General features: G+C 49.9%; 1 protein-coding gene across 1 annotated transcript; it reads left to right on the top strand.

Moving 5' to 3' along the window:
* Positions 1-750: 750 nt before the first annotated feature.
* CIB2 (calcium and integrin binding family member 2) lies at positions 751-22,159 on the top strand. The gene is made up of 6 exons (XM_044438866.1): positions 751-852; positions 5,102-5,136; positions 11,038-11,149; positions 14,348-14,495; positions 16,409-16,604; positions 21,063-22,159. Exons 1-6 carry the CDS (start codon positions 802-804, stop codon positions 21,082-21,084), a joined length of 564 nt encoding a protein of 187 aa, XP_044294801.1. The 5' UTR covers positions 751-801; the 3' UTR covers positions 21,085-22,159.
* The last annotated feature ends 4,649 nt before the right edge of the window (positions 22,160-26,808 follow it).

The raw sequence follows: 26,808 nt of genomic DNA on the forward strand, positions 1-26,808 counted from the left end.
GTTATCTGAACTTGTGGGAGGCAGGAAGGAAGCTCGAAACAAACTTCACACTGCTACCAAATTAGCTTAAAGGCCTTGTTTGTTCTCTTAGTGTCACACGCACGTCAGCTAAAATAGCAGAATGGAGGAATGTCAGATTAATATTTCGTGCAGGGCATAAACTAGCTTCATCGAGAATGCAGAAAGCTTCCTGCATTCTCATAGGACACCAAACACCATGTCCGTTAAGGCGACATTTTTCCTCCATTTCTCCTCCCCCCCCCCCACGCGCTTTTCTTTTGCTAACTTTAAATTAAAAAAAAAAAAGAATTTGGTGCATTTCCCAAAAGCTATTGCTGGATGGTGAGCTTGCTGTTTGATCACAGTTTGTCCCAGTAAAGAAAAGTTTAATATACGGCTAAGATTCTTCCCCATCCGCTGGAAAAGGGAAATGAAAGCGCAGCGCCCCCTCGCGGCTGCGGCCCGCCGTCGCATCGCGGACGGCGCAAAGAGGAGGGTCACGAGAGAGAAGATGGGTATGTGCGCTCCGTGAGCCTCTCGCCAGATTTCCTGCTTTCCGAGGGACCCCGCCGGCACATGCAAGGGACACGCCGGGAGGTAAAAGGCGCCGGTTCCTGGCTCGGGCTTCGTGCGGGGATCCGGCCCCGCGGCTCGGCTGCAGCGGGGCAGCGGCGGCCGCTCCCGATGCGCTCGCCCTGCGGCTCGGCCAGGTCGCATGCCTGCTCCCGGTGCCTGCGGATGGAGAACTCCTGAAGCTTGCCATGGGATGCCTTTGCTCCCCGGGAGGATCCCTCGCTTAAGATGGGGAATAAGCAGACGATATTTACAGATGAGCAGCTCGACGCCTACCAGGTGAGTGGGAGGGGGAGAGGGGAAGGTGAGGGCCGGGCAGGCCAACGGGGGCAGTCGTGCCGCCGGGCCCATGTGGCCTGCGGCAGCGGAGTGGCAGAGGCAGGCAGGCCACCCCTTCCTCCGGGTGGAGGAAGCAAACCAGGGGATTTTACCAGTTGGTGCCATTTCACGGAAGACCCCAGCCCCGGAAGCCCTCGTCCTGCTTCCGAAGGAGCTGGCATTAGGTTCGGGGGATCCTTTAAAACCCTGCGAGTCAAGAGAGCCACTGGTTCCTCAGGAGGCCCGAGCCGTGGCTGTTTCACGCCCTAGGAAACCCTAGGAAAGACCCCTGCCTGAGCCTGAGGCAGCCTCCCCCACCTCCAGTGCTTTGCAGAGGGGTGGATTACAGCCCCCATCATCCCCAGCGGGGCTGGTAGCCCAGTGCATCTGGAGGGTGCTTGATGGGAGAGGCTGCATTTCGGGAGTTGAATATGGGTCTGGTCCGGAGGGATGAATCCACTGCAGACACTTTTTATGACCACTTCCCGCATCCATCAGCTCGGGGTGAGCAGAACCGCCCCTTTCTTGGAATGAGGTCCGGATAGTCGGGGGGGGGGTGGTTCATTTAATTCATCCAGTCCTGTTCCAGCCATTCCCAAACTCTCCCTCCCATCAAACCACGGCCACCCACTTTTTTCAAAGAAGAGAGACGTGTCTGAGATTAACTCCCTAGGGAAAGGGAATATATGGGAAGGATTCCAGCTGAGTGAGCAGAAAGACTCCCAGCTTTCGAAAAGAGATGATTCTAGCGTATCTTCAGTGGAAACCAGCAACCAAACCAGAAACAGAACGACTTAATGGGAAAAGTAGGCAAAAGACTTGGGAGCGCGTAGAAGAATTTCTCCAAGATCAGTCGGATTTATATGGCCGTAACTGTGCTTGGTAGGGCTGACCCAACCCAAAAGGATGGCGAAGCAGCTGCCTAAAGCTGCTCCATCCTGGGATTGCTAAGCAAGTAAGAATAAAAAGATCTTTGCCATTTTAGACCTCATCGGTTTGGAGGCAAGTGTCTGTGTTTCATCCCTTTCCTGCCAATGGGGAAACATCTCCCCCGGAGGCCCTGGGGGAGAGCAGGGATCTTAATTTGTAACTAGGCTGTCAAAGTGTCCTGGGGTGTGGGGCTATTGTTCCAGAACCGGCCATCCACTCTTGGAGGCTGTAAACTGGGTGCGATGGACCCTGGCCTGGCAGAAAGCTTCTCCTGCCGGTGCAGATGTTCCTGCTGGGGAAGGCAGAATCTCAGCACCAGGGGCCAAACCTGGCCTGCCTGGTACCCTCATCTCACCCTGCCCCCTTTCCCTGACCACTCTTCCTTTCCCCCAACCTCCAACTTCGTGCAGCTTCCCCACATTTTAAAAGCTTGAATTGCCACTTCTAAGGCTTAGTTATGGTGGCATTTTGGGTGGTTTTCAGACTCCGTCCCCAGCAACCTTCAGCCCCACCCAGTGCTGGAATGCCCCCCCCCCCCCCGCTCAAGGATGTCCGGTGGCCACAAGGGGTCGGTGGAACCTCCCTGTTCAGGAATAGCATAGCTGTGGATACTGCAGCACAGGAGAACAAACTGGTAAGGGCTGTTCATGGCAATTGACCCTGCTGGCTGTGGATGATGGGGGTTGTAGTAAAACACACCTGGAGGACACCAGACTCTGTGCCGAGCACCACCAGACTTCTTGATGTCTTTCAGTCCAGTTCTTGGAGTCCCTTTGTCCAGAGATGTCAGGAATGGAACCTGTGACCCTCCTAAAGGACAAATTTGTTATTTCTGACCACGCGGTCCCGCTGCTTCCTGAGCTAACCATCATTCCGTGTTCCCCACTGTGTCCCACTTTGACTGGTATGGGCACACGAAGGTCTTGAGCAGAAGACTATTTCCCTGTTCCTGTTCCTTAAGGATCCTCTTGACTGAACTGGAATTTGGCCCCTGACTGAAGGAGTTTCCGCACCCGTTTCTAGCTACCTGTCCCTCTCTTTCTGCGGTCCCTACGGTGAATACCCTTGGCTGTGAACCACAATACTTTCACCCCACACAAGAAGGAAGTACTGCTGGGGGGTGGGGGGAACAACTCCAAGAGACAGCATGGAGGCCTCTTCAGTATTCTGGCCCCCTCTTTTGCATTGGGCCCTGCTCACCATGGGTCTGTAGCCCCCTGAGAGCTTCTCCCAAGCTGAACGGGGTCCTCCCACTGAGAGGGATTCAACCCCCTGCTCTAGAAGTATCAGCCCACGATAGATGGCCTTGAGTGGAGTGGGGGCGAGAGTGTTTTATTGGGGACCCAGGAGATCTGGGCTCTGGTCCCCACTTAGCCATGAACCTCCTGGGTGACTTTGGGCCAGTGGCTCACTCCCAGCCCAACCAACCTCGCAGGGTTGTGGAGAGGATAAAATAGAGCTAAGTGAGGCACCTCGGGTTCTTCACAAGAGGAAAATGGCAGGACACAAATGCAGTGTAATAATAATAATACCACCACCAACAACATTTATTTAGCTATTTGGGCCTTGCTTTTAAAGAAAGTTGCTCAAATCAGCTTCCTTCTTCAGAGGCACTGTAGCTCCTTCAGACCAGCCCTTTGTTCCATGCCTTGTCCATGAAGGCTCAGAGGCATCCGGCTGACCACCATTGGAAGCAAAACACTGGGCTAGACGGTCTGCTTTTCTGACAACCCTAACTTGGAAGTTTGAGTACATCTTCCTCCCAGGCTGTGTCATCAGCTTTCGAATTGGCTGCTTCTCCGGGCTGGTATAGTTACACGGCAAGCGTTAACCCACTTCTCTTTGTTGCCCCACACCGGGCTCTTGCTGGTAAACAGAGCACCCTGAAGTGATAGCTTCAAAAAGTGAGGTGTTTGCTCGTTCGGGAATGAATGCAGGCTCAACCGCCTGGCTCCTATTTCCCTTTGTGCAGGTTCAGGCAATGTGACATCATGGCCACGTCTCCCGGTCTCCCCTCCCATCGCGCCTCTGTAATCCTATTCGGCCACACAATACGCCCAAGGAGAAGCGCCTCACTCCCATCACTTCGTAGGTGGAGAAGGAAGAGGGCTTAATAATTGATGCTTAAGTAGGCATGGCAGAGGACTTGAAACCCAAACCGGTTCCGATGGACCAGCCCTTGGGGTTCACAATTTAAGTAGGGCTGGTCCTGGCTTAGGACCTTTTTGGTGGGTGTCCTGCCCAGGTTCGACATGGAGCTCCCAGGGGAGGCTGGGAAGCTGCGGTGCTGTGGGCTGGATCACCTCTGGGGCAAGGTCCAGGGAGGTGGTCACGTTTGGTTAGGGGAGGCACTTCCTCTGGGCCTTTCAGGACCCTGGACAGAACATGGGGAAAACAGGCCTGGGATGAATCACTGTCTCAGCAACATGCAGCGGCCTTCTGCAGGCTGGCCTCCACACCCTTCCCTGCCCTTAATTCTGCCCCCTCCAAGGAGCTACCTGCTTCTCAAAGGGCTACCTGCAGCCACTGCTTCCTGTGGTGCAAGAGGTGAGTCCTCTAAGCCAGAGTAGCCAATGCATCTGGAGTCATCTTCAAAGGTTCTTTCCCAGGTTGTTCATCACCCAACCAGAGAGGGGGCCTTCTTGGTTATGGCACCACCTTTCGGGACTCGCTTGCTGGAGTGGCAGGGGACACTCACCTGGTGCCGATGCTATTATCCACCCAGTGCCCTGTGGAAACGTCTCTCTGCTCCCAGGCTTTCGAAACTCAGATTATTTTAAAATCCACAGTAGGGCCATATCTTGATCAGGTCAATCAGAATGTCATAGAGTAACCAGCTGATGTTCAAGTTCTCCAGAACATTTCATTGGGTTTGTTGTGACTGAAAGGGCCAGGGAAGGGTGCGGAGGGGGAAGAAAACGGGTCGATGTGGAAAACTTGGAGTTTTCTTTCTTTTCCCACTTTCCACCCTAACACTGTGGCTAAATGAGGCCTCCGCGGCCTCAGCTTCAGCCATCTTCTCCACCCTTCTTTGCTGAACTCCTAGCTCAGCCTTCCTAACCAGTGGCTTTTGGATGTGTTGGAGCAGTTCCCATCATCCCCAGCCAGCAGGGCAAGACTGGCCTAGTTGCTTAGATCAAATGCCGCTAGAGCTCTTCAGGGCGAGGTCTCACTTTCACCCAAACCATCTCTAGCTGATATAGTTCAAGATATGATTTCTGAATCACGAGCCATGTCTCAGTCCAGATATTCCTATTACATTTTTTTGTTTTATTTACAGGATTGTACCTTCTTCACACGGAAAGAGATCCTTCGGTAAGCAGATCCCACTCCGTTCTGACCTGATACAAGAGAGGGCAAGTCCTGTTCAAATCCTTCCCACTGGAAGGAACGGAGGAAATACTTATTCCTTTAGGGAAGGAGAGTAGAACCACCTGCCGGCCAGATCGGGTGTTCTGGTTTCCCTCAGATAGGCCCACTCCCTTTCCTCTGACCTTTCCTCATACTTTGGCTTTTGCATGGCTTTTCCTCCCCTCCTGGAAGGTCAAAATGCCTCTACTAAGGCGTTAATTACACACAGTAAGTGCTTCGAACTGAAATAATGCCAGCATTCTGGCCACACCCCTTTTGCCTTTAGCTCAGCCCACTTTGCCTTTGGCCCCACCCACCCCTTTACGGTGGTCCTCAGAAGCTGCTCCAAAATGGAATCCAGCCCTCACAGCGTAGGAGGGTCAACGGAGTAGATTGAAGCCTCCTCGGCAGACTCTGCCACCCATAATTTAACTTTAACCAGGATGAGAACCCATGAATAGCAACTTCTGACTTCCCAGTTTTTCTCTAGCTTTTCGCTGCATATCCAAACTGATTCTTATCTGTTCATCCTCCAGACTTTGGGAAGCTCAAGTCCCAAAGCCTGGTGAGAACTTCCGGAGTAGAGATCTGGGCCAGCCATAGTCCCTTTGTTAAGTCCCTGATCAAGCATTAGTTTTTGGGCAGGAAAAAAAGTGATAGGCCGTTCTCTCTCTCTCTCTCTCTCTCTCTCTCTCTCTCTCTCTCTCTCTCTCTCTCTCTCTCTGTTCAACTTAGAACAATGCTTTTCCCTTTTCTTTTTAAACAAAAGTTGCCCGATTTCATCTTCAAGCGAAACACTCTTTACAGACCTCAAACTGAGTTTAGATAATTCCATGATTATTCTGGATTTGTGCTTTTGTATACACCAGTTCTTGTGACCCTGGAGGGCTTTTGGCCAAGGGTGGCGGATGATGGAATAGCAATACCCATGCTATTCGGCACAGTGGGGCACTCGCTTTCAACATAGATCCAGCTCTGGCTTAGTTTTTCCCACCCACAAACCAGAGCTCCTGGTTTGTACACTGTGCTAAACAACCCAGGAACAGGGCCCCTGTTCTCTGCTCCTGCTGGCCTCAGGAAATGCCTGGCAACATGAAGCTGCTGGTGTTCATAGCAAACCAGGCTGACATCTCCCGGAAGCTGGAGAGCCCTCGTTTAGCTGAATGCATGAATGAAATCCAGTGCTGATCCCCTCTAGCACTCTACGTTTTCATTTTAGCCAAAACAGAGGCGTCTGTCCGGTGTGCAGTGTACCTAGGCAGTAAAATAAAAGTGAACGATAATTCGCTGTCCAGCCAAGGCTGCAGGACTTTCAGTTCCATCGATGGACGTTGCCCGCAGGGGAACAGAATGTTTTGCACTCCCGCTGGAGGGTGGAACAGGGGAGCTGAGCCGATGCACACGGCCTTCCGCAGTGGCTCGCTCTTCCACACCGACGACTCTCTTACGAAAGTCCACCCTTTTCTCCCTGCTGGGTTTCCTGCTCTCGTGCATGGCTCAGCCAGTCCGCCAAATTTGCACAGTGCACAAGGGGGGCTGAACTACAATCCGGGTTCACAAGACTCTGGGTCCACCGTGTTGGCCCGTGCGTATCCCCTACACTGCATATGTCTGGCACATGCAGCATTACGTGTCCGGTTACTGCGGACACAGCTCTCTGCTTTTAGCTGGTGGGCAACTTACGACCCACCCACAGACAGACTTGGCAGGGCAATTCCCACCTTTGGCTTACAGCTTGGTCTTGAATAGCGTATTTCTTTCATTCCTTGCAGAGTTTTAGGCTTGCAAAACCGTCTAATGGGAGGGAGAAAATCTGGTATTGATCCTTTGTTCTAGGAAGTGCATCTCCCTTTTAAATAGGTCTAACGATCACAGTGCAGAAGTGAGTCCAGGTATCCAGGGTTACAGCGCCCCTCCGTCCACTTACTGGACAACTGAAGTTGCAAACAAGGTACAATTGAGTGAATGAACAGCATTGTCCTGTGATTTTTGTATTTTGGGGATTTTATGCAAAGCATCTACTCAATATGACACTATTTTCATTGATTGGCCATAGCCCAGTGATTACTATGAATGTCATTTCTCTACTGCCCCTCAGCCCTTCGAAGCCCTCTGGGCAGCTTACAGCCATGTATAAAACAAACCAATACAATGCAAATACTTGTAAGGACAAAGCGATGTTAAAATGAATTTAAAACAGCTAAAAAATACAATCAAAAAGACCCCCCAGGGAAAAGAACCCTGGATGACGAGGTCGCAAGCATGCAAGAGACAGGAGAGGAGCCAGCCTTTGGGGAAAGAGCCACGTCTTCCGTTATGGCCGCAATTGCCGTACACGCCACATGTTCCCCTTTTAGTGTTGCTTCTGCATCTGAGCAGAGCCTGTTTGATTTGGGTCCTGTTCCTTGCAGAGGCCCAACAGATGCCGGCAGGAAGCGTGGAGGCAGGACAGGGAAGGCCTGGCTGTTCCGTGCTTCCGTTTCTCCGTGGGGAACTGGTGTTTGGGAACGTGCCGCTTGGGAGTCCAGAGGTGCCATGGACAGACCGCCGTTCCATGCATTTATCCCATCCCCCGATAGCCAGTCCACGGAGTGGCAAAAGGGGGAAAGCTCTCTGCAGAATGCGACGTGGCACAAAGGGTGCCGCCGCCGAAATCCATTCGGAAGCTGCCCAAGCTAGGGAGGAACGCATCTGGCCATTTTGGGTCCTCTCCATGTCTCACCTTCCCCAGTTGTAAGTTTTGGCTCATCCCAGACTTGGGGAATTTTTCCAACCTTAAGTCTGACAGGAAAAAAAAGTTTGCATCAAAATCTGTACAAATATTTATGCCCCGTGCTTGCAGTACATGCCTTTTGCAAGCAATTTTCCTAAGTAATGCGTTCGTTCTTTCCAGAAATGCAATATTTTGTTGGAAACAGCATGTTGGGATAATTGGATGCTTGGTCCCGCAATTAGTGCGGGGGCTCATTTGGAGAAGCCCTATGTGCTTTACTGTTGCTGCGCCACGCTATCAAGCACCATCCTGATGGATCTTGACCACGCTGCCGAGCAGTCTTGGGTAGACACTTAATGCAGTCCGCTTTCCTTTAGGCTCTCGGGACAGTGTCTGCGGTTTCGCCCCACCTGATCCTCCCTAAAAATGTACACGGCGACTGTAAAACAATTACATCTGGAAGGCCTGATTGATTTCATGGAAATCAGGCTCTCTCCTGCCTTACTCTGTGGCATTAACGTGCTGCAAGCTCACACACGGGGGAATAATTTATGCTCCTCCACAGGAACAGAAGTGAAAACAAAAAATTGAATTGGCTCTCATATCCGATTAGCCACAACCAAAGAGTCTCTGGGAATCAATGGAGAAAAAAGGCAGACCCTCCAGGTTGCTAAGCAGATGGCAGCTGGAGAGCTTGCAATATTCGAGAGAGGATGCTTCGGAGCGCTCGCCCGACGTGGCCATGGGAGCGTGGCTTCCTTTCCGCTGCTCAGTGCAGGAACAAGGAGCTCTTGCCCTCTGCTGAATCGTGTTCCAGGTCAACAGGGCACTCACGAGCAGATCGCTGCCTCTGCTTCCCTCCCTACCTGTCCCAAGGCCAAGAAGCCTGCCTTGAGATGGGTGAAGGGACCTGCAGAGGCGGCTGTGGGTACTCCCTGCCCCGGGCAGAGCGCTTCCCATCCCAGGGGCCTCTTCCTCAGTGGCGTGTGGTGCACGCCACATCACTTCCCTGCCGGGGATGCAGGGCCTGGTAGTTCCACTCCTGGAATAGCCTGAGCACCAATTTGCTGGGGGCTTGTGCTGCTGAAAGCCCCCGCAGCCGCTCTTCTGCCCCAGGGTGGTTTCTTTGCTGGGGGGCAGCGTGGTAACCACAATTCGTGGCCCTTGGCTGTGGCGGTGCTGGGCGGCCCGTGGTCCTGGAAGTGCAAAACCGAGCTGCTTGCCAAGCAAGGCAGCCAAGGGTTAACTCGGCTAACACCGGTGTTGAGGCAAACCCCAGTTCAGCATGTTTCTGACATAAACCCATCTTCTGCACTTGGGGGTTCAGTTCTCCATTCTGCGCATGGGGAGAGAACGGGAAGGCCTTTCCCAAATGCGAAGGTTCGGAAAAGGGGGTCAACGTATTCCCTTGCTCCCCCAACATGGGAAGGCATTCCTGGACGATCTGTTCCTGGATGAACTGTTCACATTCCGGGATGATCCATTTGCGGTCTCTTCTTGACACACCAGAATCGACTGGCACATTGTGAGCATTGCACAGGAGTTAACGACACATTCCGTGCATCTCCCGGTCTAATGGCTACTCAAGCCTCCCTGATCAATGAGCCATTACCAGCTTTTATCTCTTGCTTTCAGCCCCCCTGTGCTCTCTCCGTGTATAATTCTTGCAAAGGTCCTGCAGTGCTAGGCAGCTTTCTGCAAGATGGGCTCACAGCCTGGCAGGGGCTGGTGAGGACCGAGCCAAGAAGGGTGGGATTGTCCTCTGCTCTGACCCATGGGCCACCTTTCGGGGGGTTTCCGAACTGCCCCAGTCATGCCCGCCCAGCCGAACGATGAACCAGAAGATCCTCAAACGAACGACTGTGTTTTATCACCATGCACTGGAAAGGGACGTTTAATCCCCCTGACCCCAACCGTGTGTTTCAAGCCCCCCTCCCTGCATAAGGCAGCCTCAATCCAGATTAGGGTCATGCTCTTGAATAAGAAACAAGGAGGGGCCTTTCGCACACCCTGGAATGAAGGATGCTGAAAGCTCGGCCCTGATTGTGGTCTCTCTCCACGGGTCGGTGGGTTGAGAGCATCAGAGGCTGCACAGGAATAAAGATGGGTAATAGGTGGAGGACAGAGTTGTGTACCGGAAAGAAGAGACACGTGTACCCATGGGCATTGCTGTTGCTGCTGTCATTGTCGTCGTATCATTCCATTTATATGTCACCTACTACCCAAGCGTCTCAAGGTGGCTTACAGTACAAATATATACATACATACATTGCATCTATATCCCACTTCTTTCCTCTTGGGAGGAATCCAGGGTGGCTTACAAGGCTGTCCTCTCCATAATATCCTCACAGCCACCAGCCTGTGAGGCAGGTCAGGCTGAGAGACAGGCTGGTTTGGGAGCAAGTGGGAATCAGAATCTGGATTCCCGGGCTTCCTCGTCCCCTACATTCACCCCTGTGATGCAGTAAGTCCTGCCAAAGAATGTTTAAAGAATAATCAGGAGGATGTTTGAGAAGATTTTCCCAAGTGGAAGCGTTGCTTGAGAACGTTTACCTATTTTGCTCAGGGCATCCCTAAGACATAATTCAGTGAAATGTCCCGGACAGGTCCTGAGCCAAGCTTAAACTATTTTAAGGAAAATGATTATTTGTTTATTTAATTTATTTATATTGCGATTTATATCCTGCCTTTTTCCCATAAAGGGCTCAAAGCAGCTTACATCATCTCTCCCCCTCCATCTTATCCCCACAACAACCACCCTGTGAGGTAGGCTGGGCTGAGAGTCCGTGACCGGCCCAAAGTCACCCAGTGGGCTCCATGGCCGAGCGGGGACTCGAACCCAGATCCTCTGAGTCCCAGTCCCGTGCTCTTCACCACGACACCACCCTGGCTCTCATTTGCAGTCTAAGTCAGAATAGTTCAGGGCAGCAAAGCTGTCCACGCCTGTCTTTACCTGGCTTGCCCAAGCTGCAGCCTCCAGTTATTCTAGATTACAATTCATATCCAGCTCTCCTAGAATGGCCGGTGGTCCCAGATGGTAACAGCGGTCGTCGAAAGCATCTGGACGGTACCAAGTCAGGAAAGGCTGCTCTGTACCGGGAAAGGGGAACGGTTACTGACACGCTCTTGCAGGTGTGTGTGTTTGTTTGCAGGTTGCACGGACGCTACCACGAATTGGCACCAAACATGGTGCCTATGGACTATACCAGGAATCCAGACGTTAAATTACCTATGCAGCTCATAGTCAACATGCCAGAGCTAAAGGTATGGCTTTTCCAGATTTGTGCCTCTCCTTCGCTGCCCCTCACCCTGATCCTTGACCGAGGAATCAAATTTGTCCCTGGGAATCTGCTGCCTCCTCCATTCCTGTAATTCCTCTGGGGTCACTGCCTTCAGTCCTCCTACCATTGTAAGCTCAACAAATGCCTCTTGGGGGGAGTTTCAGGAAAAGTTTACACCGCCTCCTCCACTGCAAAGTTCTCCCTCCCAATTCACTTCAGCGGGAGGAGAACCCGGGGCTTCAAAACATGAGCTGGCCGTGGAATACACCTTTCCAGTCTTTTCCAAATACGAAGGCTCAGAAAAGGAATCGCCACTGGATCTTGTTTTCAGTAATAAAGGACTACCAAAGTAGGATTGAGGCAGAGCTTAAACTGAATTTGCATGGACATATTCAGGGCGATTATTGGATTTCTTTTGCTCGCTTTGCTCTAAATGCATGTTTGTATCAATTGCACTGGAAGAACATTCAACGGGCTAGCCTTTTGCTTTTCTTTTCCCCCTTTCTTTTTGATATGAAGTACTTCTTCATTAACCCTATAAAGTCATGCTAATGTTGGAGTTATTTTGATAGTGGGGTCCTTCCCTTCCCCCTTTCCTCTCCCCTTTCCTCTTCCATACTGACAACGAATGTTTAGGCCTCGGCTTCCTACAGAGCCTGAAAACTAACCACTGCAGCTTGGCTGCTTTGACCTGCTCACAACCCTGAGGATTACTTTACATCCTATCTGTTGCCTTGTAACTTCATATATTCCCAGGGTGATCATCAACCCTGGACAATACACACGAGTCTAAATTCTTGGGCTGAAGCTGTAGATAATGTGGTCCACAGATGAGTCAATTTGAATGCCAGCATTTTCCAGGAAGTTCTGGAATGAAAATTAGACCCGTCTTTTGCTGCTAGGTAGATGGACTTGATGTGAAGTTGTGATGGACTTGCTATGGACTTGATGTGAAGCGTGCATTGATTGAGTAGAGAAATTGTGTGCAGGTTTCTTGCCCTGGTACGGTCTCTCTCTCTTGTGGGCGTGTTGTGAGTGGGCATGTTGTGAGCAGAGCCGGCTGGTACTGGAGGTCAGACTAGATGACCCGGGAGACCCTTCTGACTCGCTTTGTTTCTGTGTTTCTCTGTGTGTGTGGGTGTGTGTCTGGCCAGAATGGAAGGAAGGAAGCAGACTGGGGAAACAGGTACGCATTCAGGAAATAGCAAGATGGAGGCACGTTGTCTGAAGGTGAATTGATGACCAAGCTGATCCTTCATGGAGGTGCTGATTGAATGGGAGGGCACCTCTACATGGAAGGTAGACTCGGGACTGCCGTGATTTATGTCATGGCAGGCTAGGAAAGAGGACTGTGGCATTTATTTTATTTATTTTTTATTTATTTTTCTATGGATATCCTGCCTTTTCCTAGAAAGGGCTCAAGGCAGCTGACATCATTCCCCTCCTCCATCTTATCCCCACAACAACAACCCTGTGAGGTAGGTTGGGCTGAGAGTCTGTGACTGGCCCAGAGTCACCCAGTGGGCTCCATGGCTGAGCGGGGACTCGAACCCAGATCTCCTGAGTCCCAGTCCCATGCTCTAACCACTACACCACACTGGCTCTCATGGTCTTCTCCACCTTGTGCCAATGGCCATTCTCTGCCCAGAAGCTCGACGCGGATCTGGCTGGGTCAGGAGCCCATGGGTGACCCGCCAACTGTTCAGGAGGCCATCATTGAATAGGATTCTGGACAGCCCCAAGTGGCTGGAGTCTCCCCGCAAAGCTTCAGCACAGACAACCTTCAAGTGGGACCAGGAGGGCTGGAGCTCCACCTGGGTAGATGTTCCTTCTCTTCTGGGAGCAGCTTCTGTTAACTAAAAGATTCTGCTGCTGCATTTGGACAAGGATGCTGAGAAAGACGGTGCAGTCCAGCACTGTGCCGGTTTTTGCTGCTTGGTTTTTACAACCACTTCTTGGGGAGCAATGAGAAGAAATCAAATCTAAAAACGGAGAGCAAGAGGAGAACGTCAGGAAAATTTCTCCAAGTGGAGGGTTTTGCAGCTTACCTTGCTATGATGAGGTTGCCCAGGAGCATCCGTGGACCTTCTCCCCAGGAATTTCCAGTGGTGCTACCTACAGAACACCTGAAAGTTGAGTGAGGCTCTGTTGCGGTTGCTACCGAATCCTTTTAACGATGACACAACGAAAAAGACCTCCTGAGTCCACTTTCAAAGGAGGCAGAAAAGCAACTGCCTCTTTTGGAAGGGAGCAAGGAGGTTGCGAGGAGCTTGGCGGGATTCAGAGGAACCCTCGTGCCCTCTCCCCAGGCTTGGGTGGCCACGGTCAGAAGCACTCCTCATGCTCTGGGGCTGCTGGAGAAGTGAGGTTGTCCATAGTCAGAAGAGGAGGGGGCACACTTCCCTACCAGCCCCTCTGAACAGTCTGAACAGAGTTGTCTGCCAGGCCAAGCCTCACACTCCTGAAGAGCAGTTGTGGGAATGTTTCCAGCCGTACAAACCAGCCCCCTGAGTAGCCCATACAGAAAAACCCAAGCATGTGAAAATGTGGGACAGCGTCAGCTCATGCAACTTGGGGCACCCAGTCTGTCTGCCCTCCAAATGACACAGTGGGCATTACGGAAAATCTACCTTGGTTGACATTAACAAGGTGGCCGGCAGGTAGGAAAACCGGTTCTCTGACTAGAGGTACCCTTTGGCGCCCCTGTCCATGACACAAGGACTCTGTGCGCCGCAGGTCCATTCCCTGCTCCCGAACGTCCTTAATGCCTCGGTTTGTAAGTAACTGGATCCACTGGTAATGCACTCTGCTGTAAGGGACACCAGTTGGGAGCAACGCAAACGCAAAGAAAGACGAGAGACCGCTGAGGTAGCTGCTGCAGGACCGGCGTGTCTGTGCACGGCTAGCGTGACTTCTGTTCCTGCTTCCTTCGGGACAGAAGCAGACGACCGAATGCACCGGTCGTGTGCGCACAACTCCAAGCCAACGTGCCGTCTCGCTTCGGGTTGCGTGCCTAACCTGAAGTGATGTATCCTTGCCGCTCTCCTCCTCTCCTCCTCCGCCATCTCCTCTCTTCTCACCCTCCCTCCCTCACCTCCACCTTGTGCCTCCGTCGTTCCTGTTAGTTTTTTTTTTTTTTTTAAGGCTCGGCAAGGCATTCACAAATCCTGTCTTTCTGCAGGAGAACCCCTTCAGGGAGAGGATTGTCCACTCTTTTTCTGAGGATGAGGAGGGCAGTCTCAGCTTCAATGACTTTGTGGACATGTTCTCCGTCCTCAGTGAAACAGCTCCTCGAGAGCTGAAAGCAATCTATGCCTTTAAGATCTACGGTAAGCAGTGCGAGGCCATCAGATGACAGAAATGACTGTCCCGGTTATGACAGGCAAGCAAGCAGGCTGAGCCACCCGACGCGAAATGCAGTTACTGCAGGGTGACCCACAAGTGCAACCGACGGCACTGGTGCCAGGTGACGCCCTGTCTGAGGGCGAGGGTGGGGACCTAAATGGGGGGTGGGAGCAATTCCTACCCAGCCCACTGCTGGCCAGATGACACAGGGTCCCACCCCTTGGTGGAACGTGGATCCTGGATGACGCGCTGGGTGGTCCCCCTACCCAGTGCATGAGCTGGGATCCTGCTCCACTGCTGGAGGAGGCCCATGTGCCCCAGAGCCCCAGCCAGGGGTGCTTTGGACGCAGGGCACATCCCCCATGGCGGAGCATCCCAGGAGGGCGAAGCCCTCCGCCATCCTCTGGGGGCTTGAGTGAACTGTGTGAACAGGTTTGCCCCTGCTAGGAGGAGTAACGCCCCCTGCTGTGACCTCTGACCACGGATGCATGCATCTAGGGAGGCCACGGGATGAGGCCCCCAGGGCAAAGCTCCACACAGCCATGTGGGACACGGAAGTGTTTTCTCCACTGGGATGCGATGGCTCTGTGAAACGGAAACTTTTCCATCCTGGCTTGGACCTTCCAGTTCCGCCTCATGGAGCAAATGATTTTTTTTAAAGGGAAAAGAAACCCACACATGTCTGGATTGCTTCTCAGAAGCCCTTCATGAGAACCACCAAGAGGGCCATCAGCAAAACGCTTCTGCCAACCCATAATTAATTTAGCCCAACAGCTGCTTTCACATTTCAGCAAAGCATTGATGAGGGGAGAAGTGAGGGGAATATCAGGAACAAAACCCCCTTTTCCCCAAAATGTAACGCCTCTGATACTTATACTTTCTTTATTGCAGAATGATTGGCCAGGTGCCTGCACTTTTGCAAATAAATCCACACTGGCTGTTTTCAGATGATTACCCGACATGCTAAATGTCATCCCACAGCTTTCTAATTAAACGGGGATGATGCTAATCTTGCTTATTGGGCCAAGGACAATAAAACGAATGCTCACAATGGCCTTTTAACTGGCGTCCTATTCTACATTTGCAGGATGAATTGCCAAGCACCTGACGTGGAAGTTGTGTGTGTGTGTGTGTGTGTGTGTGTGTGTGTGTGTGAGAGAGAAAGAGCCACCTTCATTGCCATTGCATAAACCGGAACAAGGCAGTGGTGAATTACTGCAGTTAGAAATCAACCCCAAATATCTCTTTCTTCCCAGTGGCCTAGTTTTTTGCAGCAACAGGGCTGAAGTTCTTTTAGCCTGAAGACTGACTCCCACTGCAGTGGCCACCCACTGGTGTCAGGTGGGGTGGAAATCAAAAGGGGCGAAACAGAAGTCAGAAGGGGCAGGATAGAAACGGCAGCACATTTTAGCCCAAACTCCTCACCTGGAGAGACGTGTCAACCTTTTGGAAGGAAGGGGGCCAAACCTGAGAAACCTTCAAAGGCTGGGGGGAAATGTATGGCCCAGGAGAAGGGTGTGGACTCGGCTGGGGACTGTGACCCCAGTGGGTCCAGTTGGGCCCCAATCTGGAGGATCTTGCCCCTCTGGACTAGATAAAGTCACGAGTTATCCACAGCTCCAGCGTGATAACTGAGAGCAGAATCGCCTTGCTCCCCGCTTCTGGATTCTAGCTGAGCTCCCTCGCCTTCCTCTTGGGCTTCTCGCAACATCTGGTCGGTCACTGTGGAATTGCTGGATCAATGAACCTCTGCCGTCTTTATGTCCTCCAACTAGGCACGCGGAGTTTGTCTCTCTAAGTTTGCACTCTTTTAAGTTTGTCCTTTGGGTTAAGGTGGGGGCCGAAAAGAGCCATATTGACCATCCCTTTCCGCCCCTCCTCATCTTCTCACAATTAGATTTTAATGTGGACAACTTCATTTGTAAAGCGGATCTGGAACAAACCCTCAACAAGTTGACCAAAGAAGAGCTGACGGAGGAAGAGGTCAGCCTGGTTTGTGAAAAGGTTATTGAAGAAGCAGATATGGACGGTGACGGGAAGCTTGGATATTCGGATTTTGAGAACATGATTTCCAAAGCGCCAGATTTTCTCAGGTAGACGAATTTGCATATCCCGACAATCAAACCCTTGTGTGGGGTGTGGGGGCATTGGGGAGGCTGCCTTATATGGAAACAGCCATCGGTCCCTCTTGCCCAGTGTTGCCAACACTGACTGGCAGCAACTGGTCTCCTGGGATTCAGGCAGGAGTTTTGCTGTCCAAGCTGGAGATGTCGGGGATTGAATCCAAGAACTCTGTCTCAGAGCCATGGCCCCTTCCAGGTGAAGCTGTAACTTGGCCATTTCTGGGCTTTGCATAAGTTCGTTCAGCTTGCAACATTTTAATTCACAGCTAGTTATCACGGCTAAACAAAGCAGTGCCTTGCCTTGTTATTTGGAAGACAAAATAGGTTGATATAGTATTGGCCACAGATGTGAGGAAAGGAAGAATGAGGCATGCAGAAGTGGCTGCTTTAGACTCGGTGGACATGGGCTGACTTCAGGCCCCAAAGAGGAGAACCCACAGAGAGCGCATGATAAAACTGCAGTGCTTTTTTCCCTGGTGGAGCTTTCTGTCTCCTCCTGAATCTATCATTTTTCTCAGGCTGTTGAAGAGGGTTCTTTTCAGCATTAATTTTTGGCCCCAGCGTCTCACCCTCCATTCCCAGCCCCTGCTCCAGATGAAGGCAGACCTGGTTCCTTCAAATGTGGGTCTTATTTCATCCAGAAAACACGATGGCAAGCAGAGCGTGTTTTGAACCCACAGCTCAGCCGTCTCCCTTGCCACTGCTTCTTTCCCCCTCCCTGCCCAAACTTCTTCATTAATTCGGGACTCGTGGGTCACGTGCTGTCATTCAGAAATGGTTTCCCCCTTTTAAAAGAATGGAGAGAGTGGGCACCAACGGAGCCTGCAACAGAATGTTGCAGCATGGAGGGCAGCTGGACTGCGTCCCGGCCATCTCGTGCCCTTCTTCCCTGCACCTGGTTGCTCTGTCCCAGGGCTCAGTCAGAGCAGCGGGAGCGAGAGGAGCAGATGCACCCATGATGGTCATGCTCCTAGCCAGCCTCCCCCAACCTGATGGCCTTCAGAGGCCTTTGGATCTCAAGTCCCAGAATCCCTGTCCAGCAGGGCCATGGACTGGGAATTCTGGGTCTTGCCGTCCAGCCGTGTCTGGAAGGTCGGAGAAGGCTGCTGTAAGGCAGATGTCTGCGTTCCACTAGAACGGCCTTGCCCAGTGGCCCAAAGACCCAAAGCTGCCGGTGCCTGTCCTTTCTGCTGAGATCTCCTCCTTAGGCACCCAAGGTGCCATTTTGGGGACGCACGGATCGGCACATGGAGCCTGAGTGTCGAAAGACAGAGGCAGCCATTCCCGGAAGGGGTGAGCCTTGGGCGCCTCATGCTATTTTAGGAGCTATCGAACATGGCCTGAACGCACATTTAGACCCAACAATACCATCCTGCCTCTCTGTGTGAAATAAAAGCGCAAGATTCCAGCGGTGGACTTCCGTAGAGCCGCCATGCCAGATTATTGCTCTGTGCAAATAATGTTTTGTTTTTCTGTCTTTTTAAAAAAGCTATTAGAATTGATTTCATTTTGGCTCCAAATCATAGCCTGTGGTATTACTAAACAGGAAAGTAGTTACATATTGACATTAGACCTTTCAACCAGTTCATTTCTTACAGCTTTCTCTCAGTGAACCAGGAACTGCTTTAATATTCTTATATTAAGCATTGCGAAAGGTTTTGCAAAGAAATACAAGTGGTAGAAATAACAAATGTTTGTTTATTTAACTTGTATAGGTCTCTAGCTGTTTGCATTGGTCTGTAAAACACACAAAACCAAATCCTTGCTCTGATCCAACAGGACTCTTCCTTGGTTCTTACAGTTATTGGAACTGTAGTGGATGAGGCTAGATTAAACTAGAACCTTGCTTTCCCAAGTCTTCTCCGTGGCTCTTTTAAAATCCAGTATTTCATAGAATGGTATCGATTGTTCTTTCTCTTGTATTTGTTTGGCATAGTTTTGTAGTTTTGAAAAATCTTGTATGCCTAACAGTAATTCTAAATAAACAAACATCACCAGAATGAGATAGCCACAGTGAAAAATCCAAGTAATAAAGCAGCAATGGAAACCAAAGAAAAACCCAATAAAACGTTTTTAAATGAGCAAAATGTTCATGTACGTAGGATTTTCTTTCTAAGCTTAGCTACAAGACGCAGCAATAGTTTGATTCAGGTTCTCACAAAAACGGGCAAGGTGACAGGCTTGTGTCTGGACTGTACCATTGACAAGAATTAAACATTAATTCAAAATAGCATAAAAGGACATTAAAAGACTATAATGCAGACCCAACCAAGAATAAAAGAAAGCCACCTGGCTAATTGTGTTGGGCCTCTGAATGATCAGGGAGGTCTTTCAAGGCCTTCACCAGGGTTGGTCTTGACCTGGGGCCAAAGCAATCGCAAATTTGGCCTCGGGGATGCCTCTTCTGACTTGCTCTGTTTCTGTGTTTTTATCTATTATATGTCATTGTTTTTATGCACTGTTGTAAAGTGCCAAGAGACCTTTTCCTATGATTGGTCTAGAAAGAAACAAATAATAAAGAAATATTCCAGAATCTTAAGATGGGAATAGGGAAATGCCCCCCCCCCGACCTCCACCTCCCATCCCAAATCTATATGCCCACTCTAATAGCAGACCAGGGCAGAGGAAATTTGCTCTGCTGGACAGAGTCCCAGAAGCATGAATAAGTTGTAAATGACTTAGGCCGTTGCTGGTTCAGAAAATCTGATCCCTGTGGGACCATTTCACTTTTTAAAAAACACTGTCATTTTGCGGCAGCTTGTATTTTAATAGAGCCATTAGCACTAGAGGCCAGCAGCAGCTAAGTGTTCTGTTCTACAAGACTGGTTACGTTTTCTGCAGGAAATTGTTTTATAAATCATTGTGGAAGATGAAACTCCTTTTTTCCCCCCCTTTTCCCTTTTCAAAAAAAAAAAAAAAAAGGCAACAGATCTGTACAGCAAGCGGCCTCAAAAGAGCCAGACAGGGTGTCTTGGCTGCAGTTATTCCTGCCCGGCAACACCTAATTTTGGTTTCTGCACGGCTTTCTCTGTTGCCACTGTCCTTGAAACATTTCTGAAGAGGGTGGCTGGAGATTCACCCTGTCCAGGCTGCTCCAGAGACATCCGCTCCAGAGTTAAAGGAGCCAGCTCCCAATTTGTTTCTAGCTGCAGTTCAAGGAGCCTTTTGTTTTCTAGGGCAAGTATTTAAAGAGCGTGCTCGGAGCAGCTGCCTTTGGATGCTTGCAACTCATTCGGAGCCTAGTCCAGACCCAGTAAGTGAAGTGGCTCACTTCACTTACTGGCTCACATTTTATTTATCTATTTTTTATTTCATTTAAAACTTTTTAGGTCATCCCTTACTGTGGTCTTGGGACAGTTTAACAATAAAACAAAAGCCACTTTCCATAGATGAGGTTTGCCTGTTTTCACCTTCCCAGACAGGCAGTTAAAGTCGTATTCCCTGCACCCCGAGCCCCGCCAGGCACCCCGACTTTCCAACCTGCTCTGGCAGAATCAACATGCAGTGAACCTCAGGGACGCGTGTGGGCCTCCCAGCGCCATTTGCCATGCTTGAAAAGAATTACGGTTGCTGCTTGGCACAGCAGGATCAAATAGAAAGAAATATGAACTCCAAAATGACTTGAGCAAAATGGATAAATTCCCCTTGAGGGAAAATTTTGTCTGCATGTGGATTTCAGTTAATGATGATCTCTGTACTGGAAGAGAAAGATCAAAGTATTGCATCTACTTTGTAACGTGTGCATCTAGGCGGTATCCAATGCTAATCCCATTTTGAGTAGACCCATTGAAAGGTCTCTATATAATAAATATAATATTAATTCTCTACAAGGCGTAATAAATATGTATTTTATATAACACATATATTATAACACGCATATGTGTTATATAAAATATAACACACACATATATATAACTCATATATATAATATATATATTATATATATACATAATACATATATAACTCATATTTTATATTGAAAAGAATGAATGAGACTCAGGTTAGCCGTGATTAACTTAAGACTCATTTATTTCAGCAGCTTTGCTTGAAGCAGGATCAACATGGGAATCATGGTACCCTTTTTCCTCCCGAGCTCCAGTTTTACTGCTTCCATCAGTACCAGCCAGTACAATGGTTGGGATGGTTGTAGTTGATGGGAATTATAGTACAATTCATCTGGAGGGACCCAGCTTGGGGATGGGTATCGTACACTGTGAATTTTTTTCTTTAAAAAGGTTATGGGCTTTTGCCAAAGTAAGAAGGATTTCCTGCCTGTCGGTAGAAATGCTATTTCTCCCCAGCTTTGCGGGCTTTGCTTTTGCTGGAGTGCCTGCGGATCAGAGAGTAACCTTTTCACCCGCCGAAATCCGCGTTTGCTCCGTCTAGCATGACTGCTTTCCCTCTGAAGCTCCTTCTTTGTCTCCGCAGCACCTTCCACATACGGATCTGAAAATGCTGGCTGAGCCTGTGGAGCGACCCCATCGCCTGTCCTGCCTCCCCAAATCTCAGGCAAAGCTGCGGGCAATTTGTGCCCTTTTCTGAATTCTGCCACGAAAGGACTACACAACACTGGGCCTTCCCAGAGGAGAAGCCCCGCTGCTTCCCAAGAGTCTCGGAGTCCCCATCGAGGTGTTGTGATCGTTGTTTACTCATCACAGTCGGGTAGCAAGGCTGCAGGTGTCCAGTTGTTGGGTTGTTAATTTTTTTATCCAGACAGACGTCCATCCAGTGGTGTCTCCCTTGTGGTTTTTATATTTGTAAAGATTTGATAAAATGGTCCCTCCGAGCAAAAACAGAGCGAGAGCCAGAAGAGATGCTGCCTCGCCCAGAAGCGGCTGGATTATAAATAAAGAAATGCGTAAGGAAACGCTGGCCTTAAGGGAGTGATCTTCACAGCTGGGAGGAGTGGCCTGACGTGGACGGACGGCTGCAGTGCCCGTCGTGTCCCGTCGGGTGGAAGACGCTGCATCACCCGAATGTGCCATTGGGCTGGCTTTGGTGCTTAAGTGACCTGTGACCCCATGGAACTTGAACCCCTTCCCTTCGGAAAACCTGATTTGCGCCACTGATTTCTTTCTTCTCCAAGCAGACTCTGTTGAACTGTGTCTTTGGCATCCTAGGAGGGTCTGGCTTCTTCCTCGCGTTCTGATTCAATTAGTCTGACAGATTGCAAAAAAAAAAACACCCTCCCCCCAACAAAGAAAATGACCAAACCAAGGATATACCCATGAGGAAATCCAGGAAATAGTTCATCAATCAAAAAAGAAACATCCTTTTTTTCGGAGAGCCAGCTATGCAATCTTCCCCATCAAATGCATGACTTCCGTTGTTTTCACCCCTTCCGTTCGTTGTTCTTGTATCTTCTCTCAAAAACCGGCTTCATTATATGTCTTCTGAGTCCCCCCTTGGATGAAAACGGGCACGCTGACAATCATTCATGTACAATAACTGTTCTTGAACAGTCTTATAGAAGGGCTCTGTTAAATATCCATGGCTTATGTAACCAAGACATCCATGATTAAATATTCCACAGATTTTACTAATTATTAATTAAAAGATTTCTATATTGTCTTTCAGTCAATAGACTCTCAGGGCAGTGCAATGGGACCAGAGATAAAGGTGTAGGCAAGCTCTGTGGGGTGGTGGGTGGGGTGCAGTTTTTCTTTTTCCATCGGGGGGCATGCAATACTCTGGGTAGGGCCACAGCAGGGCTTGGCTCCCCCAGGTATTTTTATGGTAATACATGCAACTCGCCCGAAATGATAGTAAGCCAGTCCTGGGGACCTTCCACCCTTTCCACTGATGGGATCTCTGGAAGGAAAAATGCTGGGAAATCTTATCACAGATTACTCGATTTCTAATATACCGATCCTGGACTATTTAGGGCCACTCATGCCTTTGTGGTAAAGGAATGGGGCTTTCAGTGTTCTCCTGCATGGCTTACACTGGTGGGATTATGGATTGCAGACTTGCAGCTCCGTCCTCAATGCATTTACTTGGGAATAAGTTGGTCGAGAAGTCTGGCTTGCAAGTAAATGCTTGGAATCTCAGCCTTATCCCAAAGATGGAGGATTTTTTTAAGCAACAAGAAAAATCCGGATCAGCTGATTTTCTGCAGCTAGGAAATGAATCAAGTCATTAAGAAAAAACACAAGTGACTTTTCCTAAATTGTTCTTGAGTGTGTGTTCAAATGACTGTCTGTTTCATGCCATGTGGGAGGGGGTGGCTGGAGTAACCGGACAGGGCGGCATGGAGTCAAGGACAAACTTCAAGCCAGCATCTGTGGATTTATTCCGGCTCCTTGGAGGATCTCAAAGGACCTCCAGCACTGCCGAGACAATCAGTCTCAGGAGTTTAAAAAGTCATTATAGGCTTAAGCTAGTGGGGGCCAGAGGCCTTGCTGAGTGATACTGGCTTTCTTGCTTTTCTATATCATGTGCTTTTCTAAGCAGAACAGTGCTCCTAATTATTCTGATCCCTTCAGTGTGACTGTTCTTTAGGGCATCTGTCCCAACTGTCCCCATGAATGGTCAACACCCGGCTTGTATCACCCAGCATGCTCTAATCTGCAGGTAGCCGCTCTGAAATGGCTCCTTCCCATCACCTGTGGCCAAGTTTCCTGCGGGCACTCCAAGAGCAGAAGGTGGGAAGCCGCAATCGTGGTGCAACGTTTGCTTCCGTGGGATCGTCTCTCGACACTCTCCTCCGGTCCTCTGGGGAGCCCTTTCCTTCTTGGGCTGGCCCAAGCTCCTGTGGCTCATCCCGGACTGAGAGCCCTTCGGCCCTTGCATTTTGGCTCCTGCCGTCAGCAAACTGCAGGCTGAAGCACACCCTCATCGTGCCTTCCGTAGAAGAGACTCCTCAGAGGAGGACGTCGGCTCCCCTGGAGTGGCCAGAGCCAGCCAGGGAAGCTGGCAGCCAGGGGGCCCTGCTCAGCTAGCGCGCCCTCTCTGTTTCTTCCTCCACTGAGTCTTCCTCCGCGTCGGTGAAGGAGAACAAGCCTCAGGCCAGGCCCCAGCAGGGGAGTCTCCTTCAGGCCTTGGGACAGCCAAACGATCACTGGAAGACACCAGGGGCTGGACCCAGGACCTACTGCACCACTCAGGGGATCTGGGCGCTAGTGCCCACTAAGCAGTGGGTGAATTTGGGCCATTCATGAGCATTCAACCTGGTCTACCTCACAGGGTTGCTGTGAGGAGAAAATGGGGAAGAGGAAGCCATCGCAAGCTGTGTTGAGTTCCCCAAAAGTGGGAAACACCCAGATTGCGAGGACTTCAGTCATGACATTGTATGGAAAATTCCTCATATACAACGTGGGTATCTCCACAGACTTAAGGCTCCATCACCACCCCCTCCCCTCCTCATCTCCTCCCCACCTCCTGAGCCTTTTACAAGGACCTTCAGGCACTGAAACGGCCACCTTTTCATCCATAGCCGGTGCTGCATCGCTGAGCTTTGGTCCTCAGGGACAATCCTTGTTTTCTGATTTCCTGGTAAATCGCTGTCCCTGTTTTGCTCTTTTGGGGGAATGTTGATACTTTTTCAAGAAGAAAAAATACTCCATTCATCCAGGATAGCATGCGATGCCTTCTGCCTTCTGCTCTCACCTCCAGATGTCGCCGAGAAGTTATATCTTTAAGCGAGGCCGACAGGCACGTCAATGCACCCCAGTGAATCCCACCTCTCTTGTATTTCCCTCTCATGCAGCTCTTTATAAAGACAGGAAATCTTGCCCGAGGCAGTGTGCCGGTATGCACCAGTTGCTGGGGAACATGGTTTGGTGTGTGCAGGTTCATTCCTCCTCTTCTGATGGGCTTCCCATTCATTGTCTGCTCTGTGCACAGACCACTGGACTAGAAAAACCTGATTCATGGGGTGATTCAGAGCGCTTATCAGATATTTTGAAGCGTGCTCTGCCCGGAAGCCTGTACAGCTTTCAGGACTGCCCCTAAATCATGGCTAACCTCCTGTCCCCTCTTGCAACAAAAAATGCAATCCTCATATTGGTAGTTGAAGCAATGAGTGAATTTCGATTTTATTTTTCATGCGTAATGTAAATTTTTTGCACATTGTAGGCAGTATGTATTTCAACAGACTTTATGCAGGATTTCTAGTGCAAGAGGGAGGACGTGGTGGGGAAGCCAAACCACGGCAATGAAGAAGAGGAAGAGGAAGAGGAATGAGGAGGAGGAGGAAAAAAAGGGCTAAATTTAGGGATGGCTGAATGAGACCTACAAAGAGTTTAAAACCAAATGGAGAAAAACGATCACATGGATTACAGGCTATTATGTGGAATCCAAAAGAGCATCTAAAACAAAGCTACACAAACCCAAAAACGAAAACACAAAGCAAGCAAAATAAACCAAACAATCCAGAAGAACTGCCAGGAAAGACTGTGGCATTTTGGTTGCTCTTAATAAAGGTTTTGTGAAAGGTGGATTTTGCCTTGGAATGTTATACTTTATACCAGAGAAAAACATTTTGCGGGGCACGCAACTGCTTTTGGTTCTCATCAGGTGATCTTCTGGGCATGCCTTAAAATGCCGCACTCAAAATTTAGTCTTCTTGTCTGCAAAGAGGAACTTTCGAGGTTTATCACTCTGTTGGGGAAATAAACCACAGTGAGATTTGTTTTACAAGGAAGAGGCAATTCACTGCGCAGCAGTGCTCTGGAAAGCTTACTCACTTCGCTGGATTTTCATTTCCTGGCTCAGAAAAGCACATTATAGTGGCTTGCAAAGCTTGCCCCGGAAGGGGGCCAGGTGGAAAAGGGAAATACCATCTTCCCACCTGTCCTCACGTGCACCCCTCCCCCCCTCCAAGATGGGGAAGATGGGCTTTCTGCATTCCCTGCCTGCAAGACACTGCTTCCCCTGGCTCGGGCACCAGGAAATTCTTCGGCACGGGGATGTTAATCAGCACCTGCTTTGATTTTGTGGCAAGACGGAGTTCCGGGGACAGCAAGAAGAGCATTTCTGTTTGTGCTTTTCTCTATATAACCTCTAGGTGGCACTGTGGTGTAATGAAATGCTAGAAATAAGCTAGGGGAAATGGCGAGATTCTTTGCTTTAGCAAGTAAATGCTACCTTTTCCCAAGAAAGACAGAAGGACTTTCCCCAACTGCAGTTAGGCATAGAAATGAAACTGCAGGTTCATGCCATCATGAAGGGACCCTCACCTCATCATTTAAGGAACCTGTGCACAGGTGTGAGCTCTTAAGGAGAAAAAATCCAAATAAAAAATCGACGAGGTGGGCAGCTGCTGAGGGGCTGGATAGTGCTCTGTTCTGTTTCGTTTTCAACATCCTGATAATTAGGTATATCGCACTGCAAAGCAGTTTTCCCCAACCTGGCACCCTGCATATGTGTCGGTCCACAAGACCCAACACCCCCAGGATGGTTGTGGATTATGGGAGTAGTCATAGTCCAACGCATATGGGAAAAGATGCTTCAGAGTATTTAAAATGCTTCGTAGGCATGCTGAGTCCTTCGTCCTGCAAAATAGTGACACTGAATCTGCATATTGCAACGGGGAGCAGAGATTTGGCCCTGCTGGGAGCCACTGCATGTGCTTATGGAAGCAGTGAGACCTGAAGGAGACCTACAGCTTAGTAGCCTCTACTCTTCACCTCTACATTGGTTGCTGAATGCAGTTTTGGATTCACTTCAATGGGGACGGTGTGGGAAAAGGTCATGTTACCCGGCAAGAGCTCCAGGGCCGGAGGATGCGCTCAATGGAGACTTCAGTATTACGAGCGGATACCTGACTCATCCTTTCCTCTTTGGACCGAGTAATTATGGCCACGATCCAGCCAACAGTAAACCATGTGCAAGTCCCCCTGCTTTCTCTATTCCACTGAAAGCGGTTGGGCTTAAAAGCACAACCATCGGCTGGTTCGCCCCTCACCTAACACATTGCCCAGGTTGGCATGTGCTGGGTCACCAATGCGTCCAAGGCTACGACCATATATGGCCCCTGCATTGTTAATAAGGTTGAGCTTTGAACATGACGATACCTTTTGGCTCGGCTTGGCCTCTGGCACAGTCCTGAGGCCAAAGGAAATGTGCTCGTAGGTGTTTTCTGCCGTGGGAACACGTCTCGCCGCCAGCGATCCTTGGGAGGAGTGACTGGGGATCTTCTCATACGGATTCTTGGTGTGGAGCTGTGGCTTAG

This window comes from Varanus komodoensis, unplaced genomic scaffold, assembly GCF_004798865.1.
Source record: "Varanus komodoensis strain SLA01 unplaced genomic scaffold, ASM479886v1 scaffold33, whole genome shotgun sequence".
In the NCBI taxonomy this organism is placed as follows: domain Eukaryota; kingdom Metazoa; phylum Chordata; class Lepidosauria; order Squamata; family Varanidae; genus Varanus; species Varanus komodoensis.